This window comes from Halyomorpha halys, unplaced genomic scaffold, assembly GCF_000696795.3.
Source record: "Halyomorpha halys isolate HHAL.00 unplaced genomic scaffold, Hhal_1.1 Scaffold2412.1, whole genome shotgun sequence".
Lineage (NCBI taxonomy): Eukaryota > Metazoa > Arthropoda > Insecta > Hemiptera > Pentatomidae > Halyomorpha > Halyomorpha halys.
In genome coordinates, this window is record NW_027111574.1 from 31,786 (window position 1) to 45,942 (window position 14,157).

The following is a 14,157-nucleotide window of genomic DNA, read 5'->3' on the forward strand; positions in this document are numbered from 1 at the left end:
TATAATTTAAAGTAATGCATATATTATAAATTAAGCAGGTAAGGTTGTAGAACTTAGTAACGAGCGGATCCCTAAAATTTTAATAAACACTGAACCCACGGGAAAACATCTGTAGACCGAAACATAGATGGGAGGATTGCGTTAAATCTTATTTAGTAGAATTGCGATTGGAGGGGCATCACTGGAAGGATGTATGTAGAGAGTGATTGGTGGTATCGGCATCAAACCTTTGGGTTCGTTAAACCTTTATTACTATTATTATTATTATTATATTATTTAAATAGTGTTGCCATTATAGTTAGGAATATTATAAAACAAATTTGGCCATTCTATAATCTTTAAAGCTCCAGATATTATGGTTTTTGTTAAACAAAATAACTGTTTTCTTAATTTCACCAAAATTATATTTAAATATTTTTATGATGAAAATGGTGTCGGGGGTGCAGTCAAAAAGGAACAAAAATAGTTTTCAACTACTTCATTTTTGACTCCTCACCCAACCATTTTTATATTCAGTTATGGTTAATCATTTTTATATATTAAATATTTTTAATTTTTCAGACCCATGTGATAGGCTTATAAGAGATTTTTTCGCTATTTTCCAGTATAACACACAAACATCCTGTAAAATTTCATGATGATATCTTGATTAGTTTTCAAGAGAAATAATTTTGCAGTGTTAGTACATGTTCAGGTCTGCTTTCTGAGTGTTTGCATTGAGTGAAATTAATAAATTATTTTAACAACTATAAATGATTAGGCAAAAATATTATGCTGGGGTTATAAGGATAGTAGTATAATCAATTGTGCCAAATTTCATCTAAATCTGAGGGTGTGGGTGTTAAATTAATTTTTTGTTGAGTGGTTTGAAATGGAATTAACCCTGTGTTTGTGACATAGCCCAGAAGATATCTTATGCCAGCTATACTCAACCTGTAGCCTGTCAGTCTTTTGTGGTTGACCCATCTCATGTTACTTTATTTTAAGTCATTTAGAATTTCGCCCCCATTAAAAAAATTGAGAGCGTGCTGTGTAAATAAGTTCTACATAACATTATCACACCACGGTGTGCAGTGCTATTATTGATAACGATAATTTGCCATAATATATTGCAATTTATTCATGTATTTTTTAATTTACATCAGATGTCTGATTGTATCACGGTAACATGTCATTTTAGTATTTTTGGAAATACGGCAAATCTACGGCAAGTGTTGGAATTAGCAATGTGTTGTATTGGGTTTTTATAGTTCCAGATCAAGCGAGCAAGACCAATTTTCTGCTATTACTTATGTACCAAGAAAGAATATTAGGTAGTTAATTTGAACGTATAAATTGTAACCATTAATAAACTATTATAATTAAATTTATGTATTTTTAAATTATTTTACCAGATCAATAAATGGAGTTTATACTAAATCAGGTCAATAAATGGACCTAATCCAAAGGTTTTTCATTACAATAATAAGTTCATTAATTTTGAATTTGATTTATTTTTATTATGTTACAAATCAAGTCATCCATCATGACATCAATGTCACATATGTTGCCGATTTGACCAAAACCAGATACCATTCCTTCAATAGAAAACTTCCCAACCACCCAAATCCACTTGTTTCTAACCTGGCTTCTCCTTCATTATCTAATAATCCTCCTAGGCGTCTGAAAAGAAGATGGCCTCGGGATCTTCTCCTCTAGAAATGTTATTGGAGTTCTATCAATGGGTAGATTCTCCACATCTCTGTATCATGTCACTATCTCACCTACAGCAAATTTACTGGTTGTATATATGTTATGCAGTTGTAAATAACAATACATAAATTATTTTAAAAAAAAAGTTTTTTATTAATATCCAAATAATTTAAATTAAACAATTGCTTGTGACCACCAACACTGCAACATCTTTGAAACGTCTGAAAATGACAAAAAAATGTTAAAATATACCTGATGAATCTGTTCATAGTTGTTTAATTCAATCTGTAACAATCGCGAAGACCTAACAAATCATTACCTAATTTTTTTTTTTCAATCCGTGACACCATGACTAACACATGTTTATGGGCCCTATGAAGAACAGTTTGAGTACCATTGTTCTATGCTGATTTAGTCTGGTTTATAAGATTGGTCTGGTGCAAAAAAATTTTCTCCTGCCAGAAAATTGGTGAGCCTCAGGAAGTGAATCAAGATTCAATGAAGTTTTCTAGAGTTATCTGATATTAGTATCAGGAAAATATCAGATTGGTGTGCTGACTACTCTGCCTTCCAAAAACATTATATGAATGTTAGAAACAGGCATTTTTAATTGATTAATTTTAATCTTTAATTTCTTAGGAAAGATTTTGTTTAATTTTTTCTTGCAAAGTTTCATGTCAAAATTAACAATTTTTCATTGTTTACAGTTTCAGGTATTTGAATATTTAACGAAGGCTACTGACAAATACCTTAACTTGAATGCCAAATCGCCCGGTGTCCATTTCATATGTGGTTCAATTGCTGGGGCATCTGGTACAATTGGCTCTTTTCCATTTGATGTTGTCAGGACTAGATTTATTGCACAAGGAAACGAAAAAGTAATTTAGTCTTTTAAATATTTATCATATGCAGTATTAAACAAGATTTTATAAGTTAATTACAATTTAATATTAGGGAAACATAGGTTGGTTTCCCTTTCATTGGTTTTTAAATTATTATTTTTAATTACACCTTTAATATGTTTATTCCCATGGTTCTTTTCAAGATTCCGGTGTATTCAGCCAATTTACTTTAATAATAATAAATCATGGAGAATATGACAACTGCACAAACTACAAGCTAACTTGTAGTTAGCATCCTAGGCAATAACAACACTGTAACTTATATTAAAGTTGACATCCTAGTGCTATGTACTGTCTTGGGATGCCATGATAATCGCTGAAAGCAATTATCCAAAAATAAGTTAATTAATTAATTTATATTGAGTCATGCAAAATATTATTATAATTGGATTCTTTTCCAATTAAATACCTTTATATTTATAAAATGTTGCTACCATTAACTATATAATATAATAAGGGGTGGTATTGTGTAATATAATAGTGAATAAACTACATAAAGGAAATAAGTATTTATTTACAATTTATTGATAAATGATGTTATTAAAATGATTCAAATAAATGGTTGCCATAAAATATGATTATTACATTATTACTTATTGCCTAATATATACTTATAGCTACTGATTTGGGTGGTGTGTGTCGAGGTATGTGGTGATGATGTCTTCGCCATTGGTGTTATATTGCCGTAACTGTGGGTGTCATCTCAGCCTGGGAGTTCCATTTCTGAAGAGCCCTGCTTCTCCTGCTTGTCTTCAATGCTCTTTTTTCCTGATCAGATCCCCCTCTCGTTCGTAAAGGCATTATCTTTTCAGAATCTTATATCCCATTGGCTATCATCAGCCTCGCCCAAGAAAAATACGTTGAAAGGTGGTGGTACACTTAGAAAAGTGTTTGGTGCATGTTTTGTTTTATAATTGACCTGACTACCAACAAAGCCAGCAGGCAATACCTGTTTTTAATAGATTTGTTCAGGAAGGACCCTTTCACCTGTGCCCCTTAGCCACTTGCAAAGTGCTCTTTGTTGACATACCCAGAACAGGTATGACAAGACATATGGCAGACTTTTATAATATTAATAATTTTTTATATCTCGATACATATCTCTACCATACCACAAAACTTAAAATACAAGTTAGCTCTTAGTTGATAGTCAACTTGTTAAACATAGTAAAATCTAGGTAAAAATTTGAAATCTTAATATGCGAGTACTTGTCACTGAATTTGATTCAACAGGTTGTTGCGGAATCTCATCAGTATCTGCTGATGGCCATTTGAACCCTTATTTCATTCCACTTACGTATTTCCACTGTTGCATTTTTCAAACCAATACTACTCTGCAAGATGGTCAATGACATCTTCACCTTCATTTTGAATAACTTCATGCACTGCTTTAGCAGCCTTTTTTTCCATTTCGTTTTGAAATTATTAGTTATTGGTAAACATTGTTTTGAATGAAAATGCTCCATTATTTTATGTTTTGTATTGATGGAAAAAAGAAACATATTGACATGAATGTTATACTTTCTCTTTCCAGATGTACCTCTCTATGCACCATGCTTTTAAAGTCATGCTGCTAAAAGAAGGACCCATAGCATTTTTTAGAGGGTTGACTCCTTCACTGCTTCTTGTAGCACCTCAGGCTGGAGCAACATTCACCTCTCATAATATTCTAATATCATTATTTGTCTATTTTAGTACGTATAGCATACAATTATTGCTTATTTACTTAAGAAGTTCACTTTTTTGTTTAGTATTTTCAGTATCAACTAAGCTTGGTAAATAAAAATTATAATTGTTTTAATTTTATATTAGTTCAGTTAAATTACATAAAACCCGAACATTAAAAAAAAAATAAGGAAGTAACATTTTTTATATTGTTAAATACCATCAGAACATTATGTGAGTTAAAGTCCCTTGGCTTTGAACATCTAGTTTAGGAGGGAGAGTGTATGCAGTAAAAACGATGTGTTTTATCAGTCTTATATTTCGAAAACTACTAGGTTTACTGAAAAATTATTCTACAAATTAGATTGTATTGAATTTCCTACAAAAGTGGTCATAAAACTGTTTTTCTAAATACAATAGTTTTTAAGATGTGAAGCAAATTTTTTTATCTCAAAAACTACATGGTTTAGAAAAAAGTTATATGACTACTTTTGTTGGAAATTTAAAGTACTTTAATTTAGTATAGAACTCATTTCACCAAATTCAATAATTTTTGAAATATGAGCAAAATACACGATCTTTATTCATTTACCACCTCCCTCCATTCCAAACCCAACATACAAATGGATTGGGACATTGGAATTTTACGATGTTATATGGTGTTACTAACAAGGTCTCTGTTTTAGTTTTTTGAATGTTAGGGCTAGGTGTCGAATTTGAATGTTTGTCTTCTCCATATCTCAGAAACTACATGATTTAGAAAAAAAAGTTATATTACCTAAAAATTTAATGGTACTTAAAATTTGAACAAAATTAATTTTTTATCAAACCGAGTTTTATCGAGATTATATGTTTTCAAGATATGAGCAGAAAACTGAAAAAATGCAGTTTTTCTCGAATCTGATGCTCAAATTTGTGGGACTTAAATGCTTGAAACATCCTGGAGTTACTAAACAATATAAAACTGATCACTGTTTTATTATTTTTTTAATGTTGGGGTTAAGTATCTAATTTAAGTGTAGTTGTTTTATCTTACATCTTTAGGCCATCAGGTTGTGATCATAGAATTATTGAAAATATTTTATAGTTTGTTTCTCTTCTTGATAAAACAGCTAATCAGAAAATTGATAATTTGATCCTAAATTCTATGTTGAAATTTGACATATCTGTAAATATGAGAAATGGAATCCCCTTGATCAAGGACTCCAAATTTATTAAATAAATGAATATAAGTAAAATTGCTATTGAAAAAAATATTAGTGTGAAACTTTTTGTCTAATCTAGTTGAGCTTGGTCTGAAAGAATTATTTCAAAATAGTCTGTAATCATGAATCTTAAGATTGGTTTCAATAATTTTTTTTTTTTATCATCATTTATTTTTTCCTCTGCTCAACGAAAAGTGGGATTTTGAAAATGGAATAACATGATTGAAATAATTTTCTTATGTATAAATCTGCCTTTGGGAAGTTTATTTAAAACATGGAACTCTGGCTTCTCCTCCAGATCTATTCCAGCTTGCGCCAACAAACAACTTCCAAATGACACTCTTCTACTAATCCTACTCTCAAGATTTATCAGTAGGTCTTTATTAATCCTAAAATATTAATGGTAATTTAAAGATGAACACCTCTCCAATGGATAGAGGTGGAATGACTGAGCCAAATTTACATTAGAGCTTCTATGGGTCTATTTATTGCTTAAGGGTGTAGTAAAAAAACCATTAGCTTACTAGTATGGGTTGTCAGGTAAGTTTTCCAACTACTTAGCTATTTGACTGATTTGACTGAGTTTGATTTACGTTTAATAACAACTGCCATTCAGTTGTTTTTTTTATTAAATAGATGAGAGGGATGATCATTACCAAATACTATCCTGTGATTTGTAGTGAACACCAAAAATATGCTATGATGAGAAGGCCATAAAAATTAAATTTTGCCTGTCCTTGGAAAATTAAGTTTTCTTTTTGTTTTAAAATTTAAGATTTTTTAAAGCATGTTCTTATATTGTATTTTTAAATTATGATGAAGATAGAGCCCCTAAAAGTAGTTGTACTTTCAGGCCTATAAACGGTCTCTTTATAAAAGATAATTCCTTTAAGAAATCAGATCCATACCAACTTTAAGTAAATACACTGTTGATGTTTTTTCTTTTATTTTATTAGATGTTATAATCATGAAACCATTTCTTCTTTGTTTTAAATAATTAATTTAGTTCATGCTTTAGTAGTTTTAAGTCATGCAACATACAAGATTATAAAATACTCTGGTTTTAATTAATTGATAATTCTAAATTTTTTATTTACATATTAAATAATTGTGATTCATTCTTTCTAAATGCAATAGTTATGATTCATAACTATCATTGTGTTAGTTTGATTCATTCAATTCTACTTTGTTGAATAGAGTTGATTGGACCTGACAGAAAGCCATCTCTTGTTCAGAATCTTATCATCGGTTCTATTGCTGGAACAATAGCTAAGACTTTAGTCTACCCATTGGATTTGTCAAGGAAAAGATTGCAGATTCAAGGTTTTCAGGAGGGGAGGAAAGGTTTTGGAAAGGTAATTAATTATGCCTGGAATGCACTAAGGTCTTGTTTGTGGTTAATATTTAATCAAGTTGAGTAATTTAGTAATTAAGTATTTACACACCACTTAGATAAAAAGTTGTAAATTTCTACTTCAATGTGACTGATAGTTTCAATATATAATTAAAACGTAGTGTGCTGGTTCAAAATTTTAAAAAGCTAGTTACGATTAATCATGATTGCTAAGATGCCTCAGTCTTTTGATATTGTGAAAAGTTGAAATGGTTTTACACTTCCTACTAGTTTATCCTTTTCAAAAAAAAAATTAAGGAGGCTGAGCGTTTATTTGTTTCATCGATTCATGTATACAAAATAGCCACCTTCTTGTTTTAAAAAAATATTACAAGCATTTACAAACATTTAAATATAAAAATTGTCAAATAACTATTTAAACAAAGTTAACAATATTACTTTTCTACTGAATGCATTTAATAATAATTGTAATATACTTTTTAAACAAGAATAACACTTACTATTTGTAAATATTTAATAAATTAGGTATATAAAAACAGAAATAAGGAAGAGACTAATAGGAACTGTGTGGTGGAATGATGAGATTGTTGAGGTACTGTATATGATTTGTTCTGCTACCAATTTAAGAGGTGAGGCCTCAACCATTCATGTTCAATAGGTAAGGTATGCTGGATAACTTCATAGACAGGAACATGGCAGGAGGAAAATTACATTTCATTAAGTATTCACTTACGATCATGAAGGGAATGACAAGTCCTAAAGGTGTTCTTTAGGTCCTTGCAAGAATGGATATTGCTCTCTGTAAGGTATTCGCTGTAGATCCTAGTGAGAGATACAGAGAAACCAGAGTGGAATAATTACACATTTCAATTTTCCCAAAAATGGCGATAGACACACTAATGTATATTGTTACTCACGGCTTCCTAAGGAGGTGAATCCATCAGGGGGATTGTTCTAGTTTGTCAAGTTTGTGATAGTAGTACCTTTAGGCTTAAAAACAAGAATCTAGCAGTTTAAAGGAGAGTGTTTGAAGATGGCTTGAAGAAATTTTATGACACAATTAAAAGTTATTTTATAAGACTTTATGAAACATGCGCAAAGTGAGAAAATCTATACTCTAACTCACTAAGGACAGAGAAGGGCAACATACTTAGAAACTGGGAAGGAATCATGAATTGATGGGCTGAGTACTTGAAGGAGCTTCTGGATGAAAGTGCTGAAAGCAAAATTAAAGAAGCTGAATACTTATGGTTGATTGGAGAGGAAGAAGGCTATCCCTCCCCTGTCTAACACCTTTGTCAGGTCTGTAAAGCAAGTGTAAATCCCCTTGTCTGTTTCTATAGCATCCTCTAAGATTTGTCTTATTATGAATATTATATCTTGTGCACTTGTTTTGGGCCTAATTACATATTGTTCTTCACTCAAGGAAGAATATGTACTCACACACAGTTCTTTGTAATCATCTCTCTAAAAACTTAGAATATAATTTGTATAGGACTCTTATGAGGGATATACTCCTCCTGTAGTTTTTACATTCCATATTATCACCTTTCTTAAACATTGGTATTATAATTGAGACTTTCCAATCCTTCAAAATGATATCTGTTTTCTAAATAAGGTTTAGAAGATGGTGTAATATTTCAATTCTTTTTTAGTTCTAAAATTTATCATTTCCGGTGCGATCCCATCTAATTCTGCTTCTTATTTTCAGGGAGTCAATATAATCCTAGATTTTATATATTCAAGGGAAAGTAAAAGAAGTAAAGATTTTTAAATTTTACTCTTTATTGCTGTTGTCATTTGCAATAAGATGACCCCAAATTTTCTTCTTTTTTTTAACAATTTGGTGATTATAATCATTGTTATTGTTTATAATTGATTTTATTTTCATTTTCAGAACTTCTATTGTAGAGGAATGATTAACTCTATTTATTTGACTGTTAAAAATGAAGGATTTGCGGCACTGTACAAAGGACTTGCTCCGAGCATCTTAAAGGCTGCAATTACAACAGCTCTTCATTTTACTACTTATGATGTTGCGTGTCAGTTTTTTACTATGTTAAACAGTAATAGGTAATTAATCACTTGTTACTGAGTTATTTGTGCCTTAAATTATTGCTTGTGATTGAAATTCTAGATAGAGCAAAAAAAAAAAGTGCTATTGAATTTACATTTACTTATATTTTATTGAAATATATTTGTAAAAGAACCCGGTCACTTAATAAGTGTTAAAATCTCCATATTTTACTATCTAAATTACCTCACTTGCAAATTTAAATAATTACATTTACTGTCTTCAAATACAGAGGAACCTTTTTTACAAAGAACTGAGAAAAATCTTAGAAAAGAAAAGTTCCTTATGTGATTTGGAAGATCTATTCAATACTTAGATTTTTCATGTTACAATAAAATCTTATTTATTTTCCATAAAAATAATATCCTTGCAGAGTTAGTTTATATCAATTTTGGAAAGAACTTTTGACTAATAAAAAAAACTTCAGTCTTCAGTACTATTAGTAGAAAACCACTGATTTTCCAAAGCCTCCCTTCCATGTAATATTTTTCACTCCTACCATCATTAAAAAAAATAACGCTAACCACATTTCATTGTTTAGATAATTTCATGAAATCATTATTTACAGGACTATTCATGATTTTTTAATCTGATAAAAAAATTATGATTGTTGTTTATAAATTATGTAATGGAAAATGTTACAATTTTTAAAGTATACCTTGTTAAAGAAAAACTTACAACCTACAAACGTATTACAAAATCAGGATGTTTGTTACGGTAGTTAGAAAATTGATTGGTCTTTACACCGTAAAAATGTATCTACCAAAAATCATGTATCTAAGATGTATCTGATAAAATAAACTAACCTCATCATAGAATACTTAGTTAAAGAGGTTCAACTGTATCATCAGTTACCACAGAGAAATAATTGTATTTAAAGTGTTTTATATTGGTGATCTTTATATGTTGATACTGTACAGGTTAAGTTTTGTGATATTTCTGATTTTAAATCTTAATATAATCGTAAATACGGAATAAATTCATAGTTTCCTGTTTGAAATATTTACAATATTGAAGTATTGTGTTTAGAATAATCTTTAAACTGAACAGTAATTAAATGATTGCTTCAAAAAATCATATAATTAATGGCTTAGTGGTATAAGTTAAGTATCACAATAATGTATAATTCTTAAATTTATATACACTAATACATAAATTATTGTACATAAACTATGTGCCAACATGAGTTGTTTTATTTTGTTATTATACTGTGTATTGTGAGCCTAATTTACTGATGTTAATTATTTTAAAAATCATGTTCAATCTTAAAAAATATCTGGTAGATGTATTGTTTGAAATTCAATTTTTTTACTTATTACTTTAAAGTAATAAAAAAAAAAAATGATCTGATTGAATCACATACATTTTTTTTATATATATGCTTAGTGCTTTTGAAATGTAAAAATATACAGACATATAGCTTAAGCTAATTTTAAATACTTACATGTTTATTGTAGAGGATTGATCAAGCAGTTAAGTTAAATCATTTTAATTCTATTTCTGTTTATTTTATTATTTTATTTTTATACCAGATCAGCCTGGTGGGCCTTACATGGTTGATATAACTTATATTATATATATTTTTTAACAGTCGATTATGAGGGGGTATAGTCATACAAATGACACCCTTAGCTATATAAAATGTTCTTATTAAAAGAAAAAAAATAATAATAAAATAAATAGATAAGAATAATGCTTCTTAATAAAAGAGGAAAGTAAAATTAATAACAAAAAATAATGATATTGGTACACTTAAATAAAACAAACAATTGTCTTCTAATAGTAAAAAGAAACAAGTTAATTTGAAAAAGGGAAGAATTTCTGTTTGAAACTAGTAATACTCAGTCAGATGTATAATTCTAGTCACATGATGTGTCTCAAATTTTTTTTGGATTAGTTTGTAAGGTTACTTTAATAATTGCCATTATATTTTTAGTTAATAAAATTTAATTGAAATAAATACTAACAAGATAATTTTTTTTTTTTCAACCCAAGATTTGTATTCAATAGTTTTTGTAAATAAACTCTTTTATACCCTCATTCTCATTTCTATGGTTCTTTATTTTTTCTTTTTAAACTTTGTACGGACATTCCTGTTTAGTTTCTTTGTAAAGCCTAGAACATTTTCATTTATTTAGATTACTGTTGTGAGAAATGTGAGTGAGTAAGTCTGTTCCACATTTAAGAAGACAGATTGCCATATGGCACTTCTACAATGTCAACTACGGATGGAATTTTAAAAATTGCTTTATTCCCTCCTCTCCCATCTCCCAAAAAAGATATATGTTCATAAAATAATCATTTAGTTTTATTGTTTTTTTTTAAACTATCTTAAAATATAAGGAATTTTAAACCTTTCTTAAAAATGTGAGGATTTTATATTTCAAAATACATTGAATCCAAAAATTTAATTTAAAAAAAAATTCATTTGTGGGTTGTCCCCCACACACCATCCACGGTTTTTCTCTGAAACCACAGAAGAAACTTTGTTAACACTTTGGCATAAAAGTTATAAGTCACCTTAAATGTTCAAATGTTTTATATATTAAAAAAATGAAATCTTATATCATGAGCTGAGGGATCGATTTGGTTTTGTTTGATTCTGACCCCTGATACCTTTGTATCGTTCGAAATGTTTTTAATGCATAACTTAAAAAGTATACATTTTATGGTGAATTATATAATTTACCATATATGGTATAACATGAAAGGTAAAATCATCAAAATTAGAATATAATTAACAAAGATACAATTTATTATGCTATATACCCACGTTAAAAGTATTTTGAGTTAATTTCCATGGAACCCTGGTCAGTTGTTATTAGTTTTTTTATTTATTTGAAAACTATACATCTGTAACTTTCCAAAAGCTTGTTTGTATTAAAATTTCTACAAATTATAAAAGTCAGATCTATATTAGCAAAGGTACAATATTTTGGTTTTGGTATTGGTATTAGTAACTGTTGGGAGAAACTAGCATGGCAAGTGGACCTATTGGTCGTTTTTGCCAACCCCTAGCTACCTTGAAGTTGTTGCTACGTACTAACTAAGGCGGGAGTGTCAAGATTCATTTCTTGGAACTACCAAAAAATAATTAATTTCCTAAAATTAAAGAAAAAATATTTTTGCGAGAAATATTTGAATAATCAGATAGATAATTCAATCCTACACACTACGGTCTATTGTTCCAAAAAATCTAAGAAGTAGGGATTCAGAAAATGATCAAATAGTGACCTCCAAACAAGTTACCTTAATGGTAAGTGTCCTCTTGAGAACAAAATAATTTTGAGAGTGGTCTTCAAGACTAACCTTACTATTGAACAAGGGCCTGAGAGCACTCTCAGTGACACAATGTTTAACAAGTGGACACGTTCATTCTGGCTCCTGTGGCTTAGACTCCAGACCTATGTCACTGCCTGAATAGACGTAAGTGCGAGTATACTGAAATAGTGGACGTTTTTTACTATATGGTTATTCATTGTATTCTGCTTCATACCAATAAGATCTACATTAAACACAGTATATCAAGTTGAAAGTAACCCCTCAATTATTCAATATATTTTTTTAGATTCATATTTTCATTGAACTTCACCAATACTGTGTTATTGTTATTATTTTAATTATCCCTCGCATCATTCAGAGAGATTGAATAATGTCTATGCTGTCCCCTCCTTTGTGAAAACAATGATCTTTCTGATGGGGTTTATTTTGCATGTATAAGTATCTTCAAAATTAACTGAACCAGAGCACAAACAATAATACATGCAAAAAAAAATCCACTGCATATACATACACTAGCCAAAGGATTAATAAATTAAGAATTCATTGATAGAGGAAAGTGGTGTAAGACCACGAGATGAGAAAGAAGATTACTCTCTTCCTGTTAGCTCTAAAACCATTAGGTTTTTAGCTTTAACAATAAAAATTACTGTAGTTTTTTTTTTTTTAATTGGCACAATAAGTGTGCATATTTAGTAGGTTAACAAATATTTGTAATATAAATAATACTATCAAGCAATATTGCCTCATGCATGGGGAGGTAATATCAAGCATGTTTTTCCTCAAAAAAAATTATTAAAACAGGGTTTTGTTTTATAGCTTTATGAACAATTAATAACAATTTTAATTATAAATAGTTACAAACATATTTACTTTTGTTATTATTATACAAAGATGTAGGAACATTATTCTCATGTTTATAAAACTTACAGGACTATAAACATTAGTAACTGGAATATCAATATCACAATAGTTCTTGGTACTTAGACAAAAAATAAAATATACTAATAAAGAACATAAAAAAAAAAAATTGGAAAATTGTACTATAGGAATAAATCAAATCAATAACATTGGGAAACAAAAAATACATTTTTTTTCAATATGGGTATTGGAGTGAAATTCACCATTATCGAAATGATAGATGAACATTCCAAAAGATTAAGTAAATAAGAGTTTCTCATACCACTGAGAAACTCAGTGGTTTTTTCATATCCTCCATAAAATTATAGAAGAATGGAAGATGTGTAAGTAATAGTATAAAAAAAAAAAGTAGCCTAGTTTTGCACTACACAAAGAGATTACCCATATTATTTCGGCCAAGTTTCGATTTTTTTAAATATATTCTGATGAAGTTTATCATTATTAAATAAGAACCATCCGAAATCTCTTTTTAATAGCTGTGTACTACAATTAATTCTACTCCAATAACACAAATATGCACACTGATTCATGCATATTTGACAAGCTTGGAAAGGTATTCCCTCTTGCAAGTTTTTAAAAATATAGTTAACAAAAACTAGAAAAGTCCTCTTTTTTTTATCATTTACATACCAATTATAAATAAAATATAAGTGTATGCACCTCACACTATTGATGCTATCCTGGGACATTGGAACGTTATTCGGAAGATACACAGAACTTATTTTAAACCATTTTCTCAGTTGATTTTCACTAAAATATATTAATACAATATATTTAGAACTATTAATGAGGCAATATCACTATAAACTGATAGATTATCACAAGAAAACACAATAAACACAATGAATAACTTAATTCAAATATCCCGCTCTTAAGAGACCATTTTAATTAGATTTCAATTAATAATAATTTTATATTGATCAACAATCCGTCTGATTTGAATTAATGCACATATTTTTTGTAATATATATTTATGGTTATAAAAATTAAAGAAAACCAGGAAAATAAAATCGATAATGGAATACAGTATTTTATATAAGTGCTGCGCTCTATGGTCACTAGCCG

General features: G+C 29.1%; 1 protein-coding gene across 4 annotated transcripts in view; it reads left to right on the forward strand.

Annotated features, from left to right (window-relative positions):
* Positions 1–10,932, forward strand: part of LOC106691494 (mitochondrial thiamine pyrophosphate carrier) — a 22,359-nt gene extending 11,427 nt beyond the window's left edge. For all 4 annotated transcript variants that reach the window (XM_014437286.3, XM_014437287.3, XM_014437288.3 and 1 more), the window contains exons 4-7: positions 2,400–2,570; positions 4,129–4,288; positions 6,662–6,819; positions 8,716–10,932. In XM_014437286.3, the coding sequence (XP_014292772.1) occupies positions 2,400–2,570; positions 4,129–4,288; positions 6,662–6,819; positions 8,716–8,895 (669 nt within the window). In that variant the 3' untranslated portion in view covers positions 8,896–10,932. The remainder of the gene's footprint in view (positions 1–2,399; positions 2,571–4,128; positions 4,289–6,661; positions 6,820–8,715) is intronic.
* The last annotated feature ends 3,225 nt before the right edge of the window (positions 10,933–14,157 follow it).